This window comes from Phalacrocorax carbo, chromosome 1, assembly GCF_963921805.1.
Source record: "Phalacrocorax carbo chromosome 1, bPhaCar2.1, whole genome shotgun sequence".
NCBI lineage: Eukaryota > Metazoa > Chordata > Aves > Suliformes > Phalacrocoracidae > Phalacrocorax > Phalacrocorax carbo.
The window spans coordinates 151,416,855-151,444,728 of NC_087513.1; the positions used below are offsets into that span (position 1 = coordinate 151,416,855).

At 37.9% G+C, this 27,874-nt stretch overlaps 1 protein-coding gene across 7 annotated transcripts; it reads left to right on the top strand.

Moving 5' to 3' along the window:
* Window positions 1-2: 2 nt before the first annotated feature.
* Window positions 3-26,975, top strand: DCUN1D2 (defective in cullin neddylation 1 domain containing 2). 7 transcript variants are annotated; one of them, XM_064439995.1, is made up of 7 exons: window positions 3-105; window positions 2,755-3,124; window positions 6,240-6,408; window positions 9,072-9,202; window positions 21,310-21,392; window positions 23,343-23,439; window positions 24,208-26,975. In XM_064439995.1, exons 2-7 carry the CDS (start codon window positions 2,950-2,952, stop codon window positions 24,285-24,287), a joined length of 735 nt encoding a protein of 244 aa, XP_064296065.1. In that variant the 5' UTR covers window positions 3-105; window positions 2,755-2,949; the 3' UTR covers window positions 24,288-26,975. The 7 variants fall into 7 exon arrangements, with proteins under 7 accessions (XP_064296065.1, XP_064296079.1, XP_064296048.1 ...); XM_064440009.1 differs by having other exon boundaries at window positions 14-105; window positions 2,908-3,124; XM_064439978.1 differs by lacking the exon at window positions 3-105 and adding an exon at window positions 197-297.
* Window positions 26,976-27,874: the final 899 nt, after the last annotated feature.

The following is a 27,874-nucleotide window of genomic DNA, read 5'->3' on the forward strand; positions in this document are numbered from 1 at the left end:
CGCCTCCCCGCGGCGTGTCACGGGGAAGGCTATGATAGATCCCGATCCCGCTCCCGCTCCACTCCACTCCGCGCACGCCGGCGTAGTCGCCTCAACCCCGTGGAGGTGGGTGGCCTCTCCCCACGGGGCAGCGGTAGCGGGAGGGCTGCGGGGCCGCGCACCGCCCTCCGTCCCCCGCGCCCGCGCGCCCCGTCCCTCCGGCGCGGCCGGCCATAGGCGGCGGGGGCGGAGCCGTGCGCGCCTGCGCGAGGGGCGGCGCCGGGCGGTGAAGTTGCTCAAAGCGCCGGTGATAAAATGGTAGGTTGTTGGAGCGGGGGGGAGGGAGGCAGAGAAATTAGGGGATTGGGGGTATAGTGGCGGGGGAAACCCCAAACAACCACCCGGGACAGCCAACCGAGCACGACACGCGCGCGCACACACACCTCACGGTTTGCCGCCGCTCCCCTCCCTCAGCGCCGGCTCCCGCTCCCCTGCCTGGAGGGGACACACACACACACACACACACACACACACACACACACACACACACGGCCCTTGGCGGGAGACGGACCGGGACAGGCGGCGGCGGCGGGGGGGGGCGGGACGGGACGCTACACCGCGCGGAGTCGCCCTCCCGCCTCCCCCGGGGCCGGGAGCGGGGGAAGGTCACTGGGGGCGGGGGGGGAGGGGGCCGGGCGGGGCGGGCGCCGCCGCGGGTATTTCGAGCGGCAGCAGCTCGGCGCGGCGCGTACCTTTCCCTTTTTTGGGCTTCGAGCTGCCGGGGCAGGTCGCCGAAGCCCCTGCGCTCCTCGCTCCCGCTGCCCCGCCTTCCGACACCGGGTGGGTCCCTCCCGCCGGCCCCCTTCGCTCCCCGCCCCGGGCGGCGGCAGGTGCAGCGGGGAAGGTGCGGTTGCAGTTTCCCTCCCCGGGGCGGGGGGCGAGGGCAGGGCGCCCGCGGGAGCGAGGCGGCGGTGAGGGCGGCTGAGGTGAGGTTGGCGCCGTTCCCCCCCCCCCGTCCCCGTCCCCGCCGCAGCCTGCGCGTCCTTGGGGTCTGGCGTGGGATGTCATCGCTGTTTTGAGAGGGGTTTCTACGACGTGGCTTAACCGTGTCTTGCCGCGAAGCGCGCCCGCTTGCGTGGGTTCCGTCAGAGAGGAGCCGTGCTAGAGACGCGGCTTCCAGACCTTGCCCCGCTGCCCTGCGGAGAGCCCGTGGGTGCCGCGCAGGGCGTTACAGGCGGACCGGCGGGAGAAGCTGTGCTACGTGGCAGGGTTAGTAGGTTGGGTAGGCGAATGCGTTTCTTATCTCCAAATTCTTCAAATAATTCGGTGTTTCGTTTTGGACCTAGAAAACACGCCTGTGTCTGGCTGATTAGACTTAGAAGAGGAGGTGGGTTTTACTTTGGCTTTGTTGTGGGAGACCTCTGTTTCGAAGTGGTCCTAGCGAAGGTGGTTGCTGAAAAGAAGTTTATGTAACTGAGGAAGATTTTGGTGCAGAGAGACTCTCATAGTTAGACCTTAATGAAAATTGGGGAGGGGGGGAAGGTTACGCAGAACTTGCAGTCAAAGGATTATCGAGTATTTTCTGGACAAAACCCACTGAAGTAATTTTTGCAGCTCTTTTCCCACTTTACATGTTTCTTCTTGTATATAAAGGAGCTTTACATGTTTCTAATTCTATAAAACTGAAGAATCTTGTAGGAAAGACCAAAGTCCTTATCTTGTTTATGTGATGTGTTTCTTGTCTCAGGACCATCTGTAGTGAAAGTGTAACCATCCATATGTGTACCAGAGATAACAAGTAAACTTAGAGATGGTCCTGTGTTTACTGCTTACTGCTCACTGAATCAGGATTCAGTTTTTCTGCCTGATATTAAAGAGACCAGTACGTTTTCTGTTATATCTGATGATTTAAGCAGTAGCAAGGAAGTCAGAAAAACTTCTCAGCTTAGTTGTTGGTCCAGAATATGTCTTAAGTCTGGTTTAACAAAATTGGAAAGTATCAGAATGTAATAAAAACCAGAGTTTGATTTAGGCTGTCCCTTTCTCCTTCCAACTTCATGTAAAGAATAACGTTGAGCTATGTTAATAGCAAATTTGCTCCCTATAAAATCCCTGTTCCCACCTCTTGGGCTTTCCAGAAGTTTAGGGATGTTGTGTAGATAGGGTTGCTGCAATTAGCTGCCACTAAAAGAAACATCTTACTGGTTCCTGTATATCACTATACTAGGCTCTTCTGTTGTCTAACATATTAATAATATAAACATCTTTTTCAGAGTTAATTAAAGTTTCAGATCACGTTTACAGCAACTTTCTATCTCACTGTAACATTCAGCAAATCTCTGACATGTCTGCTTTATCTATTTTCTTTTTGTCCTATGCCTTCTCTTGGCAATGGTTTCTAAAAAAGTGTTAGAAATGCACCTGCGTTTTTCAGCTGATTACTTAAAATGATTAAACTTTGCTAAGAAAGTACTAGGAAAACTGTTGAGCAGTTTTTCTCTGTGTATGAAGGACTTTATACAGAATCTGAGGATCTCTAAGTTGTGTCTTTGTAATGTGTTTGTATAACCACTAGGCATGTTTTCAGAGGATAACCATATTGTTATATGATGAAACTTGTGTTTACTGCTGTTACAGAAGAGAGAAGCTTGTGCATATGTGAGCAATAAAGCAGAAATACAAATTTGTTACTGCCAGAATATGTGCTGCTAAAAATGTATACATAGATGCTGTGATTTCAATTTTCAGAAGAAAATGTTGTCTTTTTAACTGCAGAAGATCAAGGCTTTGTCTTCCTGTAATTCTGAAGTGAAAGTTGTCATCAACAAGAAAACTAAAACCTTTTAAAGATAGGCGTTAGTAGTAGAATGCTGAAACAAACTTCTGGATTAGCTTCATTGGCTTTCCTGCTTCTTTTGCATCCCAAAGCATAAGCTTAAATCGTCTCAGAAGGACAAGGTCCGCCAGTTTATGGCATTTACCCAGGCTGGTGAAAGGACTGCTATATACTGCTTAATGCAGAATGAATGGAAACTAGAAGTGGCAACAGACAACTACTTCCAGAACCCAGACTTGTACTACAAAGAATCCATGAAAAATTCAGTAGACAGGAAGAAATTGGAACAATTGTATAATCGATACAAAGGTAAGGCTTGTTTTTTTGTCGTGGTTTTTTTTTTTTAAATAATTATTTTGTTTGGGTGGTGTTTCTGCTTTTCCCTCTGCCATTCTTAAGGGCTTTTAAGGGAAGATTGCTAGCTTTTGCTTCTCACTCTGTGCTTGCGCTAGTGAGATAAGAATGAAAAAGGTTTTAAATGCTCTTAATGTTCAGTACACAACTTCTGTAGATACTCCTGTAGAGTTTAAAGTAAATTCACAATAGGAAATTAAACCTGTCATGAGGAAGTAGTGTCAGCTACCTACAGGTGGAAAGGAGAGTAAATCTTATTATGCAACTTACTTGATTTATTGCCAGTGGCTGCTATTAAATATATGTACAATGTACTTTGTGTGGCAAAATAACGCATATGATTCCTCTGCTAATAATTGGGGGTGTTAATTTTGTTCAAAGATAATAGTATTTCTATACATTAAAATAAAAAATGTTTCAGTTAACATTACAGCTAGGAGACTGACAAAACAGTCAAATAAGAAGACTGAAAAACTAGTAGTGGAAACTCCATCCTTAATTTACCCTTTGAGCTGGCATATTACAGCAGAAGTGACGTGCCTTTTCAGAGAGGCTTAGAGGGAAAACCACGGGGAAGTGGATTAAAGTCAGAGTTGGTTCTTTTCCATTTACTTTTATTTTACAGCGTTGTTAAAAAGAACAGCAAAAATAAAAGGAAAAGGTAGTCATGTAACTATAAGAATGTGCATGATCCAGGTAACAGTGATTTCTGAAATGTGGCCATCCAACATGAATGCGTGCATTGTTCATTACGCGTTAGGGCAGGGCGGGCTGGAATCATTACCAGCCCCTGCTGAGATCCTTACATCTCATGTTTTAAAAAATGAACTCTTAACAATTACTCAACAATGATTTTATGTACTTTTCTAATTGCAGTATATGGCATGTTTTATATATGCTTTATCCTGTTTGTGTGATATCGTTTCCACCTTTTTTTGTTACTCTTTACCTAATGTGTTTTATTTCAAGTATAGACATTCTCCAGTATTTCATTATTATGGGGTAATTTTTGATTTGTGTTATGTATCTATAACATAAATACATATCTAAATCTTTTGCTTGCTCTTTGCATGTCAATCCTGGAGATTGCTGGATCAAGAATGCGTACAAATTTGTAAATGCTACTAAAAATATCTGAAATGAAAAATATTCACGAATGTTATTTATTATGCATAATTTTCTAGCATGCAAACTGTGCCACTTGGCTTTGTGAAAGGAAGTCTAGTTAGTTTTACGTCCCTGTTTTGTTTAGCGTCATGCCTTTGCACTTCTTGCACTTTAACACTTAAGTAAAGTTGTAAACTTGAACAAAACGCTCACAAGGTTTGGGAGAAGACAATAAATAGTCTTCTATTAATATTAATAAATAGTCTTCTATTAATAAATAATAGTTAGGCATCTTTCCTTTTTTCATGTGTAGCTTAAACCTGAGTCACCAGCCACACAACAACAGGGAATTCCTTTGTCCTACAGGCCCTATAGAATATTACATAGGTTGCACTATATTTGAAACCTGAGGTGAGAGGTTTTTCATTTTCTGTGCTGTCTTTCTGTTAGTTTTCTTATCTGTTTACCCAGCAACTCTATCAAAACGACAATTTCATTTTTGTTCCTATCTACCTGGATGATGTGAAGCATAGGGATGAAACGGTCCTTGTTGAAACTCATCAGAATTTTTCCACTGATTTCAGCACTAGTGCACTTTTAGCATTTGGTTCTTTAATTACTCCCCAAACATACAAGAGATTTTACATGTCTTAGAACTAGATCTGGCATTTAGTAGAATAGATATGTTTACTTGTTATTCCTGCTCAGAGGTCCCTCAATTATAGCATGGGTGTAATTCTTTGTTTAATGGGTGTAAATCTTTGTTTGCTAAATTAACTCCTTCTCTGCATTTAGCATCTCTTTTGCTGTATTTGCTGGAAAAGTGGAAGAGATCTTAGCTTAACACCCAAAAAAAAAACCCCAACCCAAAACAGTAAGTTTTCTTTAGACTTGATTTTAAAAAAAAAAAAATATTTATCAACTTATTGGATAAGGACTTAAAAAAATAGTATGATTGAAAAGTCTTATCAGTTTAAGGTGTTAATCTTAAATTTACTGGAGGGATTCTTTTCTACGTAGCCCAACCTAAAATACTGAAACATCTTCCTATCAAAAGCTGGGAAAGGCACTTTTGTAGGTTGTAAAATGTCGAGCTTTGAAAACTAAAGGTGGGGTTTTTGTTGTTGTTTGTTTTGGTTTGTTGTCTGGGGTTTTTCCCCTCCAGTTATTTAAGTTTACATGCAGGGGGCTTTGTTTGGTGGCTTGGGGTTTTTTTTTTTCTTAATTTTGTTAGGGTTACGGAATTGCTACAATGACATCTACCCTGACATGGGTAGTTACAAAGTGTGGTTCTGACATCCAAAAAGGCAGTAAATTGTACTACTGAAACATATTGTTTAGCTTAGGACCCTGTTATGCCAAGGTATTGCTTGAGCGACTTCTTGGTCATTTCACAGACTTATAATTAAAAACCAGAAATGTTTGAGTTATGGTCTATAAACAGTTATAGTGGATTTTCATATATTCCCTATCAGGAAAAAAACTGTGAGCTCACTTTGAGTTTTTGGTTTTGTGTTAAACAATATCTGTGGTTTTGTTGGGTTGGGGTTTTTTTTGGTTGGTTTGGTTTTCTTTTAATGTTTAATACATGCTAACCAATAAATATATTGTAAATTTTGATGTGTTTATCAGCCTTACTGTTTTTACACGTAGTCAGGCATTTCCTTGGTTAATTCAACTCTTTCATAGAGCATTGTGGAGAGAGGACAAAACTATGACATTACCTGTAGATTTTAGGAAAAAGTTGCAAACCAATTTCCAGGGAAGTTTGCAGAATACTTAATCTATTTACAGATACTCTTCAACGTACTTTTAAAATTCACTAGATTTCAAGTCAAGATGTTTATGAAGCTTATGAAAAAAATGAAGACCTGTGTTATGCAGCATATCAAAGCTGTACAGATGATTATTTCTAAGTATTTTTTGTAAATTATTACAATTCTCTCCGTATTTTGAACTGCAGACCCACAAGATGAAAATAAAATTGGCATTGATGGGATTCAACAGTTCTGTGATGATTTAAGCCTGGACCCAGCCAGTATCAGTGTTCTGGTTGTAGCATGGAAGTTCAGGGCAGCTACTCAATGTGAATTCAGTAAAAAGGAATTTGTTGATGGCATGACAGAGTTGGGGTAAGTATCCGTCTCTGCATAGTTCAAAACATAAGGCCTGAGATCGGTTTACATTTAGAACATTTTTAATTTAATTAAGTGTGAAGCTTCAAAAAGTTGGTAAGGCTGGCGACAAGCTTAGCAGGTGCTAAATGCCAGTAGTATCCCACCTTCCTTAAAATGATACTTTACTGCAAAGCCTTAACAATGACCGCAGTAAGGGTGAAGCAAAAGAATTCCTACCTGTACAGCAAGGAAAACAGACAGGTATGCTGATCTTTACATGTAGTTCATACAAACATATGCATGGTTGTGTTAAGGTTTTGGGTGGACTGTGTGCTGTTAAAAGCTGGAAGTGACTGGAGATGTATGAAGGGGGTAAAAAAGAAGTTTAGTCAGTGTTGAAGCAAAAAAGAAACAGGAAAGCAGAAAAGAGCCCTCAGTTCCTTCCTTTACCTTATCACCACCAAATGCGACTTTTTTCTTTTCACCCATTTTACAAACCATAGTTTTCCCTTATTGCCTAGTATACTAGATACTGCATTTGTACAGAATATCTATAAGAAATGGAAATAAAAAATGGGGGTATTGGTAGTAGAAAAGGTTGTTTAGTCTGACTGCGGTGTAACTGATAAACATTTTTTCCTTCCTGGATTACGGAGCTGGTCTAGATAATAGACTTTGAGGTTAAACCACGTTGCCTCTGTTTAGCAATAAAGTCAAGCATTTATCACCATAAAAAATATTTTGTGTATAACTTTTCATTGGAAGGGATGCAGTATTTCTAATATATAGAGGTGTCAAAGTATTTTTTTAAAGAGATTGCATTAGACAGGTGAAGAATTAGTTTATTACTTGTGCATATTTTTGTGGCTAAATAATTTCGTTTGATCTTAGAATGGCACCTTATCCATACTTTTCTAAAATAGACCAGTGTCTCGCAAGTGTGGTGGTTGTTTCTTGAGCAGCAGTCCTAGCAGTCTGTTCTTACTGACCTCATCAGTTATTGACTTCTTTCTAAGCTTTCCTTTTTAGGTAAGGGTATTCAGAAATTGTGATGAAATAACTTTTTATATCATCTGAAGTGCACTGCTTTAATTTGTCCTTTTGGGTAGCTCTGGGTAGAGACTAATGAGAATAATTACGATTTTCTAGCCATGGACAGCAATCAAGTGCTCATGCTGTTATATTAAAGGATGCCAGGATTATTTGATATAACTGATTAAGAAGGTTTTGCTAAGCCACCTGTGGCTTCTGGCTTGGATTTATCTTTGTAACTTTATCACGTTGATCCTCTGTCCTCATGGCTGTCTCTGATACGGTTGCACAGAGGTCTGTGATTTTTATCTCTTTCGGCTCTACACACATCATTGTGTTCTTGGGAGCATAATCTGATCATACCTGCTCGCCACTGGTGTAGTGCTTATTGAGAGCTTGGAATGATTTTGTACATACTGGAGGTGCAGTGTCTGTGGTTTTTAGCACTGAACATCGGTGAAAATTTGAATGAAAATAAATCCCCTGAGGCTTAGTTCATATAGGACCGTTAGGGTACGTATGGGAAGGTATATTTGTCCCTGTTGTTAACTTGACAAGTCTCCATGAAACTGATGATGTCAGCTGAAGACTGTTGGCAGAATTCTTTATCTTTTATCCACCAGGTACTGCTCGATGCCAGAAAGGTAATTTTATCTGTACTGTGCAAGACAGTTAAAACTGCATCTGCATTTTATGGATTTTGCTATAGTTATCTATCATTTAATAAAATAATTCTTGACTCTCTAGAATAAATACAAACATTTAGCTACTGAGAACTTTTGCATGCAAGATATCAGTTATGATAGCTGCTTCTTTGAAACCCGTTTCCTTTGCTTTGAGTTTCTAGGTGCAATTCGAAATATTGGTAATATCCTATAAACCTTGAATATTCCTTTGATTCCTTGGTGTGAGGGAAACCCTTTTTCTTTAAAATTGCATCTCATCAGCTCAGGTGCTTTCACTGAAAATGCTCCAGTCTTATGTTATTAAGGGATATGTTTCTGTTAGAATCTCAGTAACTTGATTCTATCTTAGCTTACCTGTGCCAGGCTGTTAAAGGGTTTATCAAGTTGCTTCAAGCTCTTGTCAAAGGCTCATTTTTTCCCTGGGTTTCATCTGCAAGTGTTTTATAGTGGGGAGAGGATGACTGCAAATAATAGTTCATTTTGTTGGAAAGCCCTCTAATGTTAACTGTAAACGTAGTATGCAGCTCTTCATTGAGGTAGAGCAGGGAATAAGTAATGTCTGTCTAGATTAAATCAAAAACCACCAGCCTTGTGTTAAAACAGCTATAAAAAGGGAAAGGTTAGCAGATTTCAGTGAGTTTTATGTGTTCTTTAAGAACAGAATAACATCTCTTGTTTGAGTTCATAAACTCATGAAGAGACTGAGAAAAGAAGCTAAGCCACTGAATTCTGTTTGGTTTGTGAACTTAATAGATGCCTATATATAAGTTCCACTTCAAATAATTTAGTAAAGGCATATGAGTGTTTAATTTTTTAATAATGCTATCCAGAAGGATACTCTATTTTTAACTACTGTTTTATTTTGCTCTGAAATTAAACCTTAAAAAGAAAAAAAAAAAGAGGAAAAAAAGTAAAAAGAAATCTTAAATATTTACAGATAACGTAACCTCTTTTGAACAGGTGTGACACCACAGAAAAACTAAAAGCTCTATTGCCGAGACTGGAACAAGAGTTAAAGGATCCAACAAAGTTCAAAGATTTTTATCAGTTTACTTTTAACTTTGCTAAAAACCCTGGACAAAAAGGTCTAGGTAAGTAGAAAAAAATATTGAGAAAATATCTACAGAGAATGAAGTAAATTCCAAATACTTCCACTAATACAGTTTTCTCATCGATGATTGTATAGTAAATTCATTGTTGATTTCTTTCACTGACTTGTCTTTCCCATCTTCTTTCAATTCATCTCTTCTTTATGTCCTCTCTGTACAGATAATTTAATGGGTTTTTCTGCTAGTATTGACATTCTCTCTCCTCTTGTCAAAGGAAGTTCCTGCAGTTCTTAGAGACTTGTCAGAGTTTTATTTTTTTTAAAGAGACTGAGGTAGTGAGCTCCTTGTGTTTTCCATTTTGTTCAGAACAACTGAAACAAGACATCTGTATCAGCTCAAAAAGAGAGAAAACTGGGCAAAAGTTATTGTTCTTCTAAGAATTTTTAGTTTTATCTCACAGCTGTTATGTAAAGTTTAGAAAAATAATATTATGGACTTGATTCAAAGCTAGTGAATAGAAATACACATACAGTTTACAAAGTATTAAATTATTATTCTTTATAAAGTTTGAGACTTGTCCCAATCCATGCCTTGTATTGCTGGAGTAAAATGGCTATGACAATTAAATTCCAATGTTTTATTATCTTCAAATCAAAAATATTTAAGGTTTGTGAGTAGATTAAAAAAAATAAGATGAAATCTGATATCCTTTGAAATTTATGTCCACTTTCAAAAGACACTGTGTAGGGAGGAATTAAACTGTTTCATGTGTAGAGTAGCACCGTACCATCACCATCATCACTGTTCTGTGTGCTGTGGGTAAGAGGAAATGTTTGCTGTTTGGTTGTTGTTTTTTTTTAATTAGTATAGCCACTTTTACTCACTGTCTACATTACTTGGCAAGCACGTTAATAAATACTTTTTTTCCTCAAAACTTGTTGGAAGAGTAGTGAGAGGAAGAGCAGAATATTGATTCAGACTGTTTCAACCAGAGGCGTCTGTTCCACGTTCTTTCTTGGGAATTACTTTGAATAATATCTTGTCTTTCCCAGTGCCTTTTTTTTTTTCTTTTAAACTGTGGACAACTTTCCATTTTTCTTTATTTTTTGCACCAATTTAATTTTTCATTACATATGTCAATCTTTCATGGGTCACGTGCCACCCCTCCAGACACAAAAAATGAAACGGTCTTGTAGTTCTGTGAAGCTGGTTGGAATTGAAGTGCCTTAGTAGTTGTACATTTTCTTGCCTGTCTTCATTAAAAAGCCTAGTACATTCAGATTGCGGAAAAGGCAGTTACAGTTGAGGTTGGAATTTATGGGATACCTAAAGAAATATTACAAACAGCTTCCTGTTTTAATTGGATGCATTCCAACACGAAACTCACGTACTTGGGAAATATGTCTCAAAAGCTTTTCACCTAAGCCTGTAAAAAGAGAGGAGGGGGGAAGGCAGCCCAACCCAGATTACGGAACTGAATGTACTGTTTATTTGACATGAGGTGGAAAAATGAAACTTACTCGTTTTCCATTACTTCTGTTTATTTGGTATGGAGGCCCTTTCATTTGTAAGCCTGTCTTCTCCGTTGTGTAAGAATGGTACTTTTTGGCTGTCTTGCACTAAGAGTTCAAGTATTAGCAGGGAAAGTAGAAGTGCACAACTGGAAGTTAAGCTTAAAACAAACTGTAGAAAGAGGTGATTAGAACTGTTACTGATTTCAGTTTTCAGGAATTTTAATAATTCCGGTAATACTGTTTCTCAGTGCTTTGTTCTTACATGGCAGTATTTTGGTGACCTTTTTCGTCAGACTCTGGTTTTGCTAAGATGATTCTAGGTATTAAATATAAGCAGGTGCTACTGCTTTTATTTCAGTGGAGATACACCATATTTCTGTCTCGCGTGAACTTGAATCACTATAGGTTGAGTAGAAATTAACACTATAGGTTTGGAGTTGGAATCTTTTCAGGGAATGCCATTATATTCAGGGGACCAGAGAGATGGAGGAAAAAAATTACAGGTTGGCGTGTACAACATACTGCTTCCTGCTGCGATTATTCTAAGAGTTGTGTTTGTTGTTGTTCAGCAAGGAAAAAAAACAGTCAGTTATCTTACAGGGGGGTCTGTACGACCTGAGAATTCTACTTGCTTCAGCTACGTTTAATGTAGGCCTAGGTGCTTTTTTATTTTACATCCTCTTCTCTGTATACACTGTGTATTTTTTCCTAGAATGAGAAACTGCCCATCTTCCCTCCCTCTCTTCACAACTAATGTAGATGCGTTTGATATTTGTGCTCCAGTGACTGTGCCCTCTATTGTCTAGGAGATGTGGGAATTTCTCATCCATGTACAAAGTCTGTTCTTCTGTTACTCAGTTTGGAGCCTTGGATCAGGATGCTTTTATGAATTCAGTCCAGATAGTTAAACAGAATGTACAGCCAGATTTGTTACCAAATGAGCTGGTATAAATCTCTACCTAGCTCTGTCTAGGTCATCTTAAGGTGTTGACCTCCCCTTCTTCCCCACACGATCATTAGACGATATGCAGCGCTGCCTAAGTATAGGATGCTGCTAAGCTACTGCACTAGCTGCTTGCCTTAAAGTGTTTCTGGTGACATGCTCCCACAATACTGCTTGCCTGGGGGCGTTAAAAAAACATGTAGACGTGGCACTTCGGGACATGGTTTAGGAGGCATGGTGGTGTTGGGTTGACAGTTGCACTTGATGATCTTAGAGATCTTTTCCAACCTTAACGATTCTGTGATTTATGTCAAGTAGGGATAAAAGTGAATGGTTTCAATTAATGAGGTAGAAATAATCAAAGGAATTCTTTCCAAACTTTCAATTACAAAATATTTTAATGTGATTTTTCTGGGGTGTGAAGTATCCAATGCTTCCTCCTATTAGACTCGGAGCTTAAATCACTTAGTCTGATTGTTGTTGCACTCATTGTTTAGGGGAGTGATCTGTAGGCTAAAAGAATATTGCTTGATTCTCAGGTATACACATGACCTGTGAATATGCCTATTTGAAAACTAAGCAAATTGACATAGTGCCAGTGACAAATGGGAAATTCTTATTCTTAACAGATTGTTAATAAAAAATTCTTGTAAAAGAAGGCATAAATAGAGTGATCCTTCTGTTGGATCCTTCAGGCTAAGTGCTAATGCGTCTCTTTTTTTTAACACAAATAACTCTTGAGAATAGAGCTCACCAGAAAAATGTCTGTAGGCAAAGATGACTCATTTATGCAATTATTTTAATGTTTATTATCTTAACATATTGAAACTAAAGAATTTACTGAAATATCTCTAAAATGTCCAAACAGTGATGCTTTGGTTATGAGTCATGTGCACTGCTGTATCTGTATTTTAATATGTTTCAGATTACTTTTTTAAAAATCTATTTCTGCTGTTTTAAGAAGTGATAAGCAGCAGTTATTACTTTTTTGCCCCATTTCCCCAGAACAACATCAGGAAATACAGTGATTCATGGGTTGCTTTTTAATATGCCAGGTGGTCTTTAAATTTAAGGCAGAGACACACTTACAAAGTGTATTCCCTTGTGCCAGACAGGATCAACGTCTACCAAAACCATGCCTTGCAGATGGTTTTCTAACCAAATGTTCAGTGGTATGCTAGCAACACAGGCTAACTTGCCTTTTCAGTTTCAGTAGTTACCAGCAAGAGCTGAGATCTGATTGGCAGCGGCCCTCTGTCTGGAAAAGTTTGGGAGCCACTGCCTTCACATAATATAATCTTAAATTTCTGATGACAGGTCTCATACATCTATGCCTGTGCTTGCTCAAACCTATTCTTAGATTTTTTTTTTTCTTTTTCTAGCATGTAACTTAAATCTCTGTTCCTGAATTCTTCAGTTCAATACTTGTCCCATCCAGAGTAAATATACAGAAAAGGTGTTTCCTTAGAGTTTGTAACAACCTTTTAGGTATTTGGCAACTATGTATGCCTCTTCCCTTAGTCTTTAGACTGAGTGAAACCAACTACTCTGCAAATTTTTTTCTTCCAACTCTCTGATGTTGGAAATGTATCTTCAACTCTTTTCCTTTGCAGTTCAATTGATCTAACTTCCTCTTGTCTTGTAGTACCCAAACAAACTAGCTTCCACGTGCCTTAGCTACTTTGCTCCTTGTTTTACATCCCATTATTAAGTTTGCTTATGTTTATAAAACTGATACAGTCTGCAGTTTGTGATCTGTTATTTTACTGGGTTTCTGCAGAACTGCAATGCACCCAGTTAATTCTGATCTTGTATTTCTGCAGCTGATTATTCTCACTAGCTATACGACTTTGCACTTCTCTAATGAAATCTTATTTACTTCCAAGTAGTTTTCCAATTTGTCCCAATAACTTTTAGTTCTAATCCTGTCCTCTACCATGCTACACTTTCTTCAGGCTTTGTATGAGTTGCAGATTTAATAAAGGTTTTAGTTATTTTATCATCTGAGTTACTTAAGTATTGGACAGTGTTAGCTACGAGACTGACCCCCAAGGATGAGTTACTTTCTCCCAGTTTGGCAGAGAGCCACCGAGATTCTTCTAGAACCTCCTTTGACCTCTGTGAAGTCTCAAAGATGGTAGGTAGCAGTCTCAGGTTGCTTCAGCATACTGAGATGAATTGCACCATGGCTGGCTTCACTTTGGGCACCAGTGCTTTCAGACTGAATTTCTAAAAGTTGTTCCTGAGATTACTGTCAGTTTTTATTGAACCTTTTTGTGTGGAGCATATCTTGGAAAAAAAATCTCCGTGTATCCCAAACACTTCTGTTTTGGGAGATATCAGCAGGTTGTGTAGTATCTTTTACTACAGGAGCCGCCATTCATAAGGGAGGGAGTGGGAAGGTACAGAAGCCCTTCTTGGAAGTTTTCTTGGTGATAGAATTTTGCTGATACCAGACACAGTTGTCTTCACGATGCAGTGGATTTCGCTCCAGGAAAGCGGTCCGGCAGGAGGGGTGTGTGTGCAGTTTTGTGTTTTAGTTATTTTTAAAACAGCCAGTCTTCCATTGCTTTTTAATTTCTTCTCATTCTACAGTTCCCCTCAAAACTTACGTGAGAAATTCTGCCTTCATGTAATTAGATGGGACGAATCCTCTCCAATAAATTAAGTTACATCTATTCTGTCATTCCACAAAATAGGCACAGAGTTCAGTACACTGATACGCATTCCTAGAAATAGGAGTGCCTTTTATAGGAGTCTCTTTTCAACAGTTCATGTGGTGATACTAGGGAATTTTTATTTCTCTTTAAATCCGCAGTATTTCTGTCTCTATAGTGTCATCCAACTTGAATGTTTCCATTTACTTTTATCAGCTTAATATTGTCAAGTAGTATCCTTCAGTCCAGACACATGCTGTTTAAAGAAGTAGAAGTAGTACCAGTCCCCCTAGGTGAAGCTCGTGTAAGTAGTGAGGTGCAGGAGGCAAAAGCATATTGCATAAGATGTACCATGATTTTCTTTAAGCAGAAAATGATGTTCTGATTAATGTTACTCGGGACCCAACTGTCAAGTGTCTGGATAGATTTGATTGTTATCTAAGAAAAAGGTGGGTGCTTATAACTGTTAAGACTGTTGCTCTGTAAGTGGTGGACAGAATTCAGGGGAAAAAAGATAGCAAGGTTTCAGTACAGCAGTGCCCTCTCAATGGCTGTGTATTGGAGCTGGGAAGCGTCATATTTAGATATATTAAACTTTATCTGAGTATTTTGTATATATTTTGAGATAATGTAAAAGGTGCAGTTTATTAAGGTCTGGTTTGCCAGGAGACTTTTATAAAGAATTGTTACGGATAACTGATTCTGTTTAATCTGCTCTCTCATGTTCCTCACTACTGTATTTAGTACAATAAATCTTTGTTTTGCATGGTGCAGATATGAAGAGGTTTATCTCACCTTCTACTCCCTCTACTGCAGTCTGAGTGAAATTTTGCATCCTAGCTCTTGGTTGATTACTGTACTAAAGAATAGGGTTGTAGATCTTTTGTCATGTTGTACGCAGAGCAGATCAGATTTCTAGGGACACTGTACAAGCTCAGAACAAGGCCTTAGTTCTAGCTTTCTTTATTTTTTAATTCTTTTTAACCTGATACCGACTGTGAGTCTCTTAATGGGTCTCCATTTGAGCCCCAACAAGACGTGTTCAGGAGGTTCCTCAAGCTCAGGAGTTTACTACAGTTTGTTTCAGCACCATGGAGTAACCTAATGCAATCTTTCATGGTCTTCGACTTTCAACATGGAAACAAAAAGCAGATTTGGCCCTTCATCACTCCTTTTTGGTCCCTTCGCCTGCTTGATGGCTCAAAAGGTTGTGCTTCCTTCTCTCTGCCAGTTTCCTGGGATCAAGCAAGAGATGATACATGAGGAGAGCATTCAGACTTGAATCAAATATTACCTCAAGACCAGAAGAATGACTATCTTTGCATCTGGTATGTGGACTTCAAGGAGGTTGCATCTTCTATGAGCAGATGAGTATAATGTGCTCTTTTTAATTGAAGCAACATCACCTTTGGCTTTCATCATAGCAGTATCTCAAGATTCTTTGAAGAGACACTTAGACATTAGGGAAGGATATCTCCCCACTGTCCCCTCCCCAACTAGTTATCAAGATTTCCTCCAATTTCAATGAAGAATTAGATTGATCCATTTGTAGGGTGTTTGCAGGAGTAAGTGGATGGAAGAAGTTGAAGGAGTTCAATAAATGAATTTCATGTTTGCTTTGGAAGAGGTCTCTGAATGCTGTATTTCAGGTGTTTCAATGGCCTTGATCTGTGCGTATGGTCCTTGCTTTATTCATATTTTTCTTTCTGAAAATTTCAGCAATTTAAGAGAACCTTAGTACAGAACAGGGTGTCCTGCTGAAAAAATGCCAACAGTAGCAGCAAAAGTGTGACATAACTGCTAGTTCTAGTAATGCCTTGTTGGTTCATTTACTCATGTTTGGTTCTTACTTGGGAAATGTATATCCAGTCAACTTTGTCATCCATTGTAGTTTATCTGAATTGTACTTGGAGAGATTTGCAAAGGCGGAAAAATTTTGAAACTGGCTACAATTGGGTTCATTAGGCTGCACTCAAATTGATGTTTAGATAGCTATCTTCTTCTAAGCCTAGCTCACATTCAGAAGCAGTTTATCTGCTTTTGTGCAGTTGATGCTCAAGATAATAAGCATGAAAGGTTCTGCATGAAGTCAGCCAGCTTCAGTGTAGCAGATGTTGAGATAGAGTTAATAGACAGTTAGACCCCGATTCCTGCAGGGCTCTTCTGAAATCCAAATGCCGTGTGCTTCACCACTCTTCCCTGTCCACCACAGGGACTTAACTCTGACACTGCGCGTTATATGTCCCCTAATGTAGATCACTGGGAAGCTCTTGCTTATGACTTTGCAGGGGTGAATGGATCCAACTCAGCTGGATTCTGAGTTTAGCCACTTCCATTATTTTTATCATACCCCTTAACTGTTTTTCCCTTTCTCTCTTCCTTTTGCGGGGGGGGCTCTTAATTGCAGATAAGGGCTATTTTGCTCTAAGTTTTGGCAGTTTGGCAGGTTGAATCCTGATGGTATTTTCATGTTGTTTTGCTGTATGGGTTTTGTTTGTAGAAGAAGAAAACATTCTGATTAGGAAAGAAACTAATTCTTTTGTCCATGTTCTTAGTAATTTGGAGGCCAAAGACGACTCTTAAAATCATTGAGAGATGAGGGAACAAGGAATCAAGTAACTCACTGAATCTTGCAAGTATTCATTTGATGTTTGTTGGTCAGGTAGTGTGATAGTACAATAGTTGAGATAGATTGATACCAGTTTCCACTGTTCCCACATCGGCACCAGTTTCAGCACAGTGTCCAGGAAATATATTGAAACAAAATAATTTTGTGCAACATAGTCTTTGTTTTAACTTTACAGAAATATGGTGTTTGCCTGTTTTCTCACTGTGATCACAGGAAGAAAGAGATTAAAGAATATCAACCAAATGATTCTTTAGGGCAAATATTATGACTATAAAGAAAACATCTGAAGTTCAGTCTCTTACAGAGGGTACATATATTTTTACAAGGCAATTGAATGATAAAATAGATCTGTGTCTTGCATCTGTCTAGATTAATTTTTTGTGCGGTGTTGGGAACAGGAGAGTTTCTTGGCTACTGTTCTGTTTTCAAAGCTATATACTCTATAAGTTTTGGTTAAAGCATTGGGGAGAGAAAGCCTTAAACAAAGGGGCTCTTGGCTCTGAAATTTTCATTTCCAAAACTTTTTCTTTTCCCATCCTTATTAACTGGTCTAATAAAAGTAATTTTTTTTTCCTCCTACAAGCTTTGTTACATTTTTTACTAATTTGTTGGTTTGTGTCTGTAGATGGACTGGGTACAGTGATGCATCCTGTTATTTTGGAAAAACAAATGCTGCCCATGTAGTTTGAGAGAGTACTCTGAATAAAACTCCGTGGTGAGAACTGACGCTTACAAGAAACTGCCCAAAGTCTTGCAGAGATGGCCTATAAAGTAGCAAAGCTTTGTAATATTGATAAGAAGATTAAACATCAGTAAAGGAAGAAGAATGCAATACTGGGATAATCAGTTAATCTCAAAAGATGAAATTAAAATAATTTGCTTCCAAGCTCTAAAACGTGATAGAGTCTACATAATAATGTACAGAACCTAGTTAATATGCTAATTAGGAATTAATGAGCACAACAGTGGCTAATATTAAAGTATTTTTGGAAGTACCTTAGATTTTAAAATGTCATTAGGAGGCCAGTGTAATGCCTTCAGCCCTTTTTTTTTCTTTTACATTATATCAGTAATTTACATGAATTAGTTTTAACATCTGACAGCTTCAAACATGACTGCATGAACAGCCCTGTTGGTAGGGCAGTGTGAGAGCTGGAAAGTTCTGTTTGGCAGAGGATGACAAGTGAGTGCTGCAGTCCCAGAGTGCTGTTTTGGCACAGCAGGTCTAAATGAACTTCATTTCATGTTCCTCATAAATCCTACTCTCCAGCCAATTCCTTGATATCTTGATTTATCTTTCTGTTTTCTCACTTCCTTCATTACTTATGTGCAATGACTTCATTGCCCTTGCCCAAAATCATAGCAAAGGAATGAGGAACTTAATTTGATTTTTTTTTTTATTCATGCAAGAATCTAATAATGTTTTTTTTGTTGTTAATAAAATAAGCATTTGATCAAATCTTGAGAGTAGACACAGGCTGTCTAACTGATAATGAATGTCTCCTGCATTAATTGTGCTAATTTGTTATCACTTCAAGTTTTCAGCCAGGGTAGAAGAGGCTGAGGGTTGTTTAAAAACAATTTTAGAATGAATCTTTAATATTTCAGAATAGATCATACTACATGCAAAATGCTTTACTTCCGATTGTGAAAAGCTGATTGTTTAAATAATTCAAAAGTGTAAAGAACTATTAAAACATATTGAAACATGTGTATATAATAAATCTTATTTAGCAAAAAGTTTAAAATAATTAAAACTTTATTAACCTTTTCCTCTGTCTTGAACTTGTTTTACTTAGATATGGTATATATTTTTTAAATTATTTTAGTAATTTTAGTTTTAATAATTTTGTGTTGGTAATTGGTATCACTTTTAGGTGACTCGGTTCTTTAGGTTTTAGTTCAGAAAGCTTTGTAGATGCTGTATGTAGCCGCAACTAGCCTAGATATCCACAAAGCTTAATATCTAGATACTGAAGCTTTGTTTCAGTGTATGCAAAAACTTTGGACTATAAAGCCATTATATTGAAGGGGCTGCATGACATACAACACTCACTACATATTGACACTGAAAATCTTTTGGGATGAAGGGAAAGTTCAAAGAGTTTTACAGTATATGATGTGGTATTTTTATTATGTTCTTTAGACAAAATTGTCTAGCAATTTTATGTTTTGGACGTGAACATGGAAGTTTGCAGTGAAGTCTTTTCTAAACAGGTCCTTGCTTAGGTGTTAGTTTCCAGAGATTCATGCATCTGTCTTTTCCTTTCCATTTAGAAAACTTGCATTTTTAGTCTATAATGTGGGAAGCACATTTTTGGGCTACAAACAAGCATATTTTTAAAATTGTAGTTTGGTTTTATTTTATTTGTAATAATGACTTTGTATCTATGCAGCATGAAAATAAGTATTCCTAAGACTGCCTAAGAAATCCATACCTTGCAAAAGCATCTTCCTGTAGGGATGCAGAACTCCCATGGCACATGGTCTTTTTTTTTTTTTTTTTTTTTTTACTTTTTAGTGCTGCACTAATTGTAGCAGACACACAAACTCCACAACATTTCTGTTTATCGATACTACTATCAGCATCCTAATGTGGAACTGGAACTCTGTGGAACTGGGTCTTCCCTTTAAAGCAGAAAAATCCTCTCTTCTGTCCTCCAGTGCTGCTTTTCAACCTAGGTAGGGAATTGTCTTCAAACAAAAGTGTAGCCCTATCCCCTGAGAATGTAGCACACCTGAAGGCCTAGTTTTCTCAAATAATTGAAGATTGCGTAAGCTGGCACCACTACCAAAAGTGATAGTCCCATCTAGTCCTTTTGTTCAAGTATCTATTGTGTTAATCCATTAGTTTGTGTGATTGCAGTGAACTGGATGAGGAAGATCTACTTTTTTAAATTCTTTTTTTCCTTTGAGCTAATTTTAACCATGATCAGGACTTCACTCAGTGGGCTTAATGGGGAGAGCAGCTCCAGCATGGACCGGTTTCAGCCACTACAGAGCGGCATCCTCAGCAGGATATGCTTTTGTTGTACATTATAACAAATAATTCCTGTATCTTTGTGTGGGAAAATCGATTTGCATGCACATGTAATGTTCCCCTCAAGTATCAACTTAATTAAGATAGAATTTCACATGCATTGTGTTAAATACAATTTTGCAATAATCAAGTTTTGTACTGAAAAGCACTCTGATCACAGTGGAACAAACACTGGCAGCCCTGTCTCTATATAGCTAGGTACAGGTGTACTGCACTTCTCTACGTCTTAACTCTTAGACTTTGTCTGGGCCCTAGCCCTCTATGATACAAACTGTAGGGAGCTGGCTATGGTAAAATCTGGAACATCTCTTTCAGACTTGAAACTTGATTTCAGGTGACAGTGTGTGCTTTGTTTTGTAATGTGATAGGTACAATTTGAAATACCATGCTCCTTTCTTGTAGGTCAAGGTCAAGCATCCATCTGTCTGCTATGGCAATGCTTTCTATTAAGTTTCATATTCTGTTTTTACTTACTTTTCACTGAAAGCGCAAACTGAAATCTTTTTGTAGTTTAAGAAAGGCTGTGCTTTATTTTGTGGTTGCACGGCAGTATGCTTACATTTGATGCTGTTGCCTGTGGGACCAAGCAGAGAAGCCATTAGGTATTATGAGTTGCTGAGAATGAAAACAGGCCTTCAAGAAAACATCCCTTCTACCCTTACGCTGCATCTAATATTGCTCCTACTTTTCCGCTTGAATGTGTGGCAACACTGCATCCTCCTGTTGGCATGCACAAGCTGAGCTCTGCTCTCAGATCCATGGTCATGGTGCAGAATAAGGGCTGCTTTCTTGGACTTTTATTTTCAGTATTGGGTGTAGGTGTTAGCTAAAGGATTCCAGAAGCGAATCCGCTGTAAGCAGTGCTGTAGAATATCATGCCCCAGACAAGTTTGTTTTGGTTTTCTTTAATCCCCTAATGCCCTTAAATTCTCTTTAACGTCAAATGTGTCTAAAATGTGATAAATTAAGAGGAATTGGCACCTGCAGACTTAAATGTTTGGGTTTCTATCACTATTTGCTGTCTTTATGCAGTTTTTTTTTTTAATTTGTAGGCAGTTATTGATAACTATTTTGTTCTGTTTCTGTAGATTGAAAGTAGCTTTAATCTGGAACTGCTGGATTGTGACAAAAAGATTTTAGTCTTTATGACCGAGATGTTCAGTACACAATTTATACCATTACTGCTGTCTTCTGCCTCTTTGGTCAGTGAGAGTAGAAAACAGTTCCTTATAATTTCTGTAGTGATTTTAAGAGTGTTACTCATTTGTATCATAATATACTGGATGTAGCATTTATTTTTTTACCCGTAAGAACTTTATTGCATATAATAATCTGTAATACTTATGTGCTGCTTTGTCTCTTGCAGATCTAGAAATGGCAATTGCATATTGGAATTTAGTCTTATCAGGAAGGTTTAAATTTCTAGATCTTTGGAATAAATTTTTGTTGGTAAGTACATTCCGTATTCCTTCCTGGCTATCTTAGTCCACAGTAATCTGGTTTGTCGGCTGCGTGCTTATAATAAAGAAAAAGACAGGATGTCTGAATACTTCCTTTGAACTTCTTCCTTGTTGAAAACTGATATAAAATAGTCTTAAATCAAGCCAGATTAAATCTTCTCCATATAATTTTCTAATTGAAAAGAATGCAAAAAGATGTAGCAAAGCATTAGAGCATTCTGCTTCCTTGATCCTGTATCCTCCTACTTATGAAAGCTTCTGCATGAAATGAAGCCATGATTGTAGCATGGTTGATTATTGTCAACCATGTGTTTTACCATGCTCTGCCTTTTGTGGTATTAATGCATAAACTCAGTCTTTTTTAAATGTCAGTTCTGTTATGACTGACTTAACCTGAGAGACTTTTCTTTTTAAGTGAAAGTTCTTGCCTGAGTAATTATTTTGACTCATTTTTTAGATAATAGTTGTGAACTGATTTTGATGGTTTTCTGTTACCAGTGCAATTCTGTGGGCAGTAGCATAAAGATGTATAAATTAAACTTTAGAAATTGCAAAATATTCTTACTGAGGACCTGATTAATTCATCCATGTTTCTACATCTGCATTTCTATGTACTTGCAAAAAAAGATACCTTAAATAATGCTACATAATGTCTAATTTATCTTGATTTTTTTCCTTCAATTTATCTTTTTATCTGTAGTTTGGGAGAATTAAGAAGTCTGTATTTTGTCTCATAATCACTGATGCTTAATAGGGAAACTGTATACTTTTTGAAATATTTTATGAAGTTTTTTCTAAATTTTTGGATGGTATTTTATTCAGTGAAAAATGTATCAGTTTAATCAAGACAACGTGTGAAAAATATTTCACATTTTAATTGCCTTATTACACTTAACATACCCAAATTCAGATCTATAATGTAACTGAAGAAAAGACCTAACTTTTTTTTTCTCCACTGGGCTATGTGATCAAGTTTGTTACAACAGACAGTTCTGCAGGTATCTACTTCAAGCAATAATCTCTATATATATAAATATGAAGTGTCTTACTTTGCTCCAAATATTTACCTGAATGTTTACTTTAGAAGAAGTGTTTAGATTAAAAAATTCAACCTAAGAAAGAAGCAACTTAGGACTCTAGGATTTTGGGGGTGGGAGTTGGGGGTGTTAAGTTTTGTTTAAGGAACCTCTTTTAGAAGGTATGTTTGCTTGTCATATTTTTTTGCAAGATACGACATTTGGCTTGGTGAGAGGACACATCTGCTCTTGTGTTGGACATCAATCTCATTTTGATCAAGTTCCAGATTTTTGAAATGTAATTTGTTCTTCTCAATACTTTAGGGTTTACTGCTTAAAAAAAAAAAAAAAAACCAACCCACCCCACAGCACAAAACCAAAACCACAAACACAAAAAAAACCCAACCCTTCACCAATCAAGTCTTTCCATGCAGTTGCAACCTTTTGCTGCAGCCAGACCTAGGTGTTGAAATATAATTCCCTATTAATCCCCCCTGCTATCTTCAGGTAACTTAGCAGTATCAACACATGAAGGGAGATGTGAATGGTCTGACTTGATCCTACAGCTCACAGCTAGTAATTGTGTTTCCACACACACTCTCTCTTCTTGGGAGTGCTAACTTCAAAAGCTGAGAGAACCTGGAATGGATGCCATTAAATAGAGGTATAAAGTGCATTTGGTTTATTCTTTTCCATAAGAAGTTAGGAACACGTACCCTAAAAGCAGAATGGAAGACATAAAAAACTGTCAAAGACTTCTTACACTTTTTTGCCTTCTGTACTTGTGATTTATTTTGTAGCTTCCTTTGGAAGCTCTGAGTAATACTTGTAAAACGTGTATTTCTATATATGTCAATATAAAATACTACTGTGGAATTTGAAAACGGTTTGGATTGAACAGTATTGTTTTTTCTCCTTTATAGGAGCATCATAAAAGATCAATTCCAAAAGATACTTGGAATCTTTTGTTAGACTTTGGAAATATGATTGCAGATGATATGTCCAACTATGATGAAGAAGGTAAGCAGTACTTGAATATCTTCAAAAATTGGTACAGCAGAATTAAAATATTGCTATAAATGAACAACAGAACACACTGTTACTGTATGTCTTAATTTGTTTGCCCTTCGAGCTTTAGCTGCAAATGTAGTGCCAAAACAGTCATGATAAGAAGGTTAACTAATTTGCTGTAATACGTAAATAGAAGTAAAGGTACTGTCACACCATGATGTAGCACGTGCTGTTTGAACCTGCTGTGCTCCAAAAGTCTTAGTGAAACTGTATTTTTTGTATAGACGTGCTGCTAACTGCAAGGAAATAGTAATTCTTCTACTTACAAGAATGTGTACATGAGCATTACCTTTTTTTTGAACTAGCCTAAAAGCAATTACGCTCTGTTACTAATGCGGCAATTGCTATTTTAGAGTTATGTATGGCCCTAATAGGAATGCCATAGTTTTTCTATCAACTAATGTTTATAAACTTTGTGGTGTGGGTTGTGCTTTAAATACATTTTGTTTGCGCAAATAACTATTGCTACAAGAAGAGAGTCAAATATTAAATTTATTAGTCAGGTCCTCTTTTTCAAGTGTTTATCATGTCATGCATGTTAAAGCCAGACTAGGCCAGAAAAGTCAAGGTGAGCTTCTGATCACAGGTTGGAAGGAACCTCAGGGATCATCTAGTCCAACCTTTTTAGGAAGAGCAGAGTCCTTTGTATTTGGAGACTACACCGATTTGTTGCTAGTAACAATACATTAATTTCTAAATTGCTTGGCTTCTCCTTAGGAGCGTGGCCTGTTCTTATAGATGATTTTGTGGAATATGCACGACCAGTAGTCACAGGAGGAAAACGTAAAACTTCCTAACCCCAGACTCGTCAACATGGACTAAACGTGCGCTCTGAACTGCATTAGGTAATAAAGACTTGATGGGTGACTGTGCACATTGTTGCTGGTTTCCACAGTTGTGATGACACTCTGCAGGCAAAACTGCAGTTCTTCCTTTCTGCCTCAAGAAAACGACGTCTGACTTGTGGACGCTTCAGGAACAAACTCAGAAGATAGTCCAGGCTGTTAGTAGGCTATTGGCTTCAATTATTGTACTGGTTGTATCATATAGGATGTAGATTTTGCATGATTTTATACTTTGGAGAGGCCATTTTATTACAGTTTTGACAGCACAGCATGCAATTCAGTTAGTGATCCAAAGTGAACACCAGCAGCTACATACATAAAACTGTATTATATTGTACTTATATTAAAAGCAGTATTTGTGGTATATAAATTAAATCCCTAAATAAAACTTATGCAGTATGTTGTATTTTTATAAAAGTTAGTTCTGTGGATCTGTTCTAATATAGAATTGTAACAAAACAAAAAAACACCTATGCTTTTTTTACTCATTGCCAAAATTTCAAATTTGTATTTTTAACTCCTAGATGTATAGATTGATTACATCCAGCCTTTTGTTTTCTCCCAGTGAGATTAACTTCCTCATTATTCTTCTTGAAGTGCTTGGACATGGAACAGTAGCATTGCTGAGGAAGGGCTGCTGCTTTATGCTATGTTGCAACTTGAAGTAGACATTGAACAATCGAAGACGCCTTTATAATTCATGTTTGATTATCATAATTCAGTTAGTCTTCTTCAGTTATGTGTTTTATTTATTTAAAATAATGAACTGGTGGACTATAACTTTTAGTTTTATTTGTAGCCGGAAATGTATCGTGAATTCCGGCTAAATCAGCGTAGTTATAAATGCAATTCCTGGCACTTTTCACAGAAAACAAATGTGAATAAACCTAAAGACTTAACTAGTTGGCTTCCACTTTGGAGAAATAGGATTAAGGACACTTTACATTAATGATGATAATTATTTATGCCTCTGGATGTATTTGTGCGTTCAGTAGCATTTATTTAAGGGGAAAAAAAGAGAGTAAATTAATGCAGTATCATTGATATCAAGGCTAGTGGAATTGGACTAGTTTTCATCAAATCTGAATTTATTCAGTCATTTGTTTCTCCTCTTTCACCAGCTATCAGTTATCAAGTATACAGAGGACAGTCTTCTCTTTCTCAACAATGTCTCCCAATGCCTAAGCACAAAAAAGTTTTACCAGAAATTATTCAAACATCTTCGCACAGGGCTCTTTTAAATGCTACCTCATCAAAATGAGTTTGTCATAGCCACTGTAAAAGTTTATTGAAACAAAATTTGCTAAAGAGTATGTACAGCTAAAATTAATGTATTTTCTGTAATCAGAGCTAAATAGATGCAAGGATTTTGGAGGAAATAGTACATTAAGTTATATAATTTATATCTGGATCACATCAGATCGTTTAAGTATTGCATGACAGCATATTATTTTATTTTGTAGTTGTAAGGGTATAAAAGCTTGCAAAATTCTCTTAAACTCTAATATTTAGAGTTTTATATAAGCAGTCAGCCTTCATTTATGTCAATGCAGCCTAGAAGAACAAATGTTCGTGCTGCATACAGAAAGATTACCTTCAGTCTTCCGCTTGAGAGAATTTCAGTTGTGCATGATGTTTTAAAAAGCAGGGTTAGGACAAATTTGGGAAAAAAAAAAAATTCTGTTAGTAACAACGTAGCAGGCAAGTTAGAAATGCCTCGCAAGTGATTTATATTAGTAGTCTGTCTTACCCTGAGCGGTAAACTGTAAATGGTAGCTCTTGCATGGCAGCCACTAGATGTCAGTGTCTCAGTCTTCAGCTGCCTCTCTTCTGTGTCGTTAGGGAGTAATAGTAAGCCAAATTACTACTTTCTGACTACGTCTTTTTAGAAGGGTATTTGTGTACGTAAGTCCAGGTATTCTACAGAAGTCAACGGAGATTTAAGAACAGTATTTTGCTCTTTTTTAATGCATTTGACTTACCTACTCTTCCTTCCCAAAACAAGCCATTTCTAAGTCTGTCCTGTAGGCTTTGGAGAACATGTAGCTTCTCATAACATCAAGTGCATTTATCCAGGCGAAAGCAGTGCAATGCTTGTTATTCACACAATTGCCACTTAAAATATATAGCTATAATATAACTGACCAGAAGTAGTTTAATATATTGGTACGTGATGTAACTGAATAGTTTCATAGGACTAGAGCTTGTGAAACGTTTGTTCATGCTAAGAACACCCTCAAATCAACCCAATGAACCTTTTACCTTTAAAAATAAATAGAGCACAAAAAAATGCATGTGGTTTGAGGTTTTTTGCCTTGTTAATCTGAGGAAGAAGGAAGGTGCTTAGCCCAGTATTTGGTTTCTATATATACACACTCACTTACTCTGAAGCCTCATTCCTGTGAGGATCCTTCATGGAAGACACCTTCCAGCAGAGGAAGACTGGGCAAAATGCTCTCAAGACAGGAGTTATTCTTTATCAGCCAGCTTCCTAGGTGTGTAGTGTGCTTTTTCTTTTCTTCCTAGTCTTCTAAACATTTGAAACTACATATGCATTTTACATTCCCAGAAATAATAGCATGGAGTAACACCTTCACGCTTGAACAATCATAAAATAAATGCAAATAAACTGCTTTCAAATTATGAGTTCTGTATCTATTTTAATAATCCTCTGCTGTCCAAAGTTCCACTTTACAGGGCACCCTGACTTGCTTTTTAGGTAAGCTGATACAGTGGTAACACCTAGGCTGATCAATTTATAATCATAAATGGTACAGATGTTTTCAAGTTGTTCAGTGCATACAGTATTAGTTCCTAGATATGCTGTATGTATTTTTAAACTTGGTGCCAAGTTGTTTGGTTTTACATCCTAGAGTGTTTGAAACTGAGCCATAGGATTTGTACTTGCCAAGTCTAAATTTAAATGTAATTTATCATGTATGTCATGCCAAGGAGAGAAAACCTGCAGGCATCTGCTCATTCAGCGCACCTGAGAGATGGGCTGCTGAGTAAGCTGTACGTGTGTAAATTTTGTGGCCATGGAAAAAGGAATAAATGGACTGTCAACATAAAGGTTTGAAGTCAGTCATGTGAGATGTCTGTATGCTTTTTGTCAGCTTTCTGCTTTGGAAGCCTTGCAAAGGCCAGCGGGGTTTTTTTGTTTTCTGGTTAATTTACTAGATTCTTGCATTATTATTCCATTGGTCAGAAGAGGGCAAGGATGTAACTCATTCATTTATGAGCAGTTACAATAAATGTCTGTTGTCCTCATCTGTGCCACCTGTAAGCTTTTAAGAAGCTCGCTGTGTTTAGCTGCCGTGCCGCATCCCCTACACGTACCTGCTAGCGACCACCCTCTCTGCAGTTTGTGTCATTAGTTTGTACTGGCAATGAGAGGTGTAACTGCAGGGGAATTCTTGCTCACTCCTAGGCTCTGAACTCTGTAGGAGAAGTCTGTGCAAAGACCTTCAGAGGTACGCATTCAACTGCCCTTAATTCTCTTCTGAAAGTTTAAATCAAAAAAAGTAAGTTGTCTCTGT

What these genes read in the sequence shown, in the direction of transcription:
- DCUN1D2 (XM_064439967.1), top strand. An exon ending in GATGGCATGACAGAGTTGGG is followed by an intron (nt 6,409 to 9,071) that starts GTAAGTATCCGT and finishes TCTTTTGAACAG; the next exon opens with GTGTGACACCACAGAAAAAC. An exon ending in CCCTGGACAAAAAGGTCTAG is followed by an intron (nt 9,203 to 21,309) that starts GTAAGTAGAAAA and finishes TGTCTCTTGCAG; the next exon opens with ATCTAGAAATGGCAATTGCA.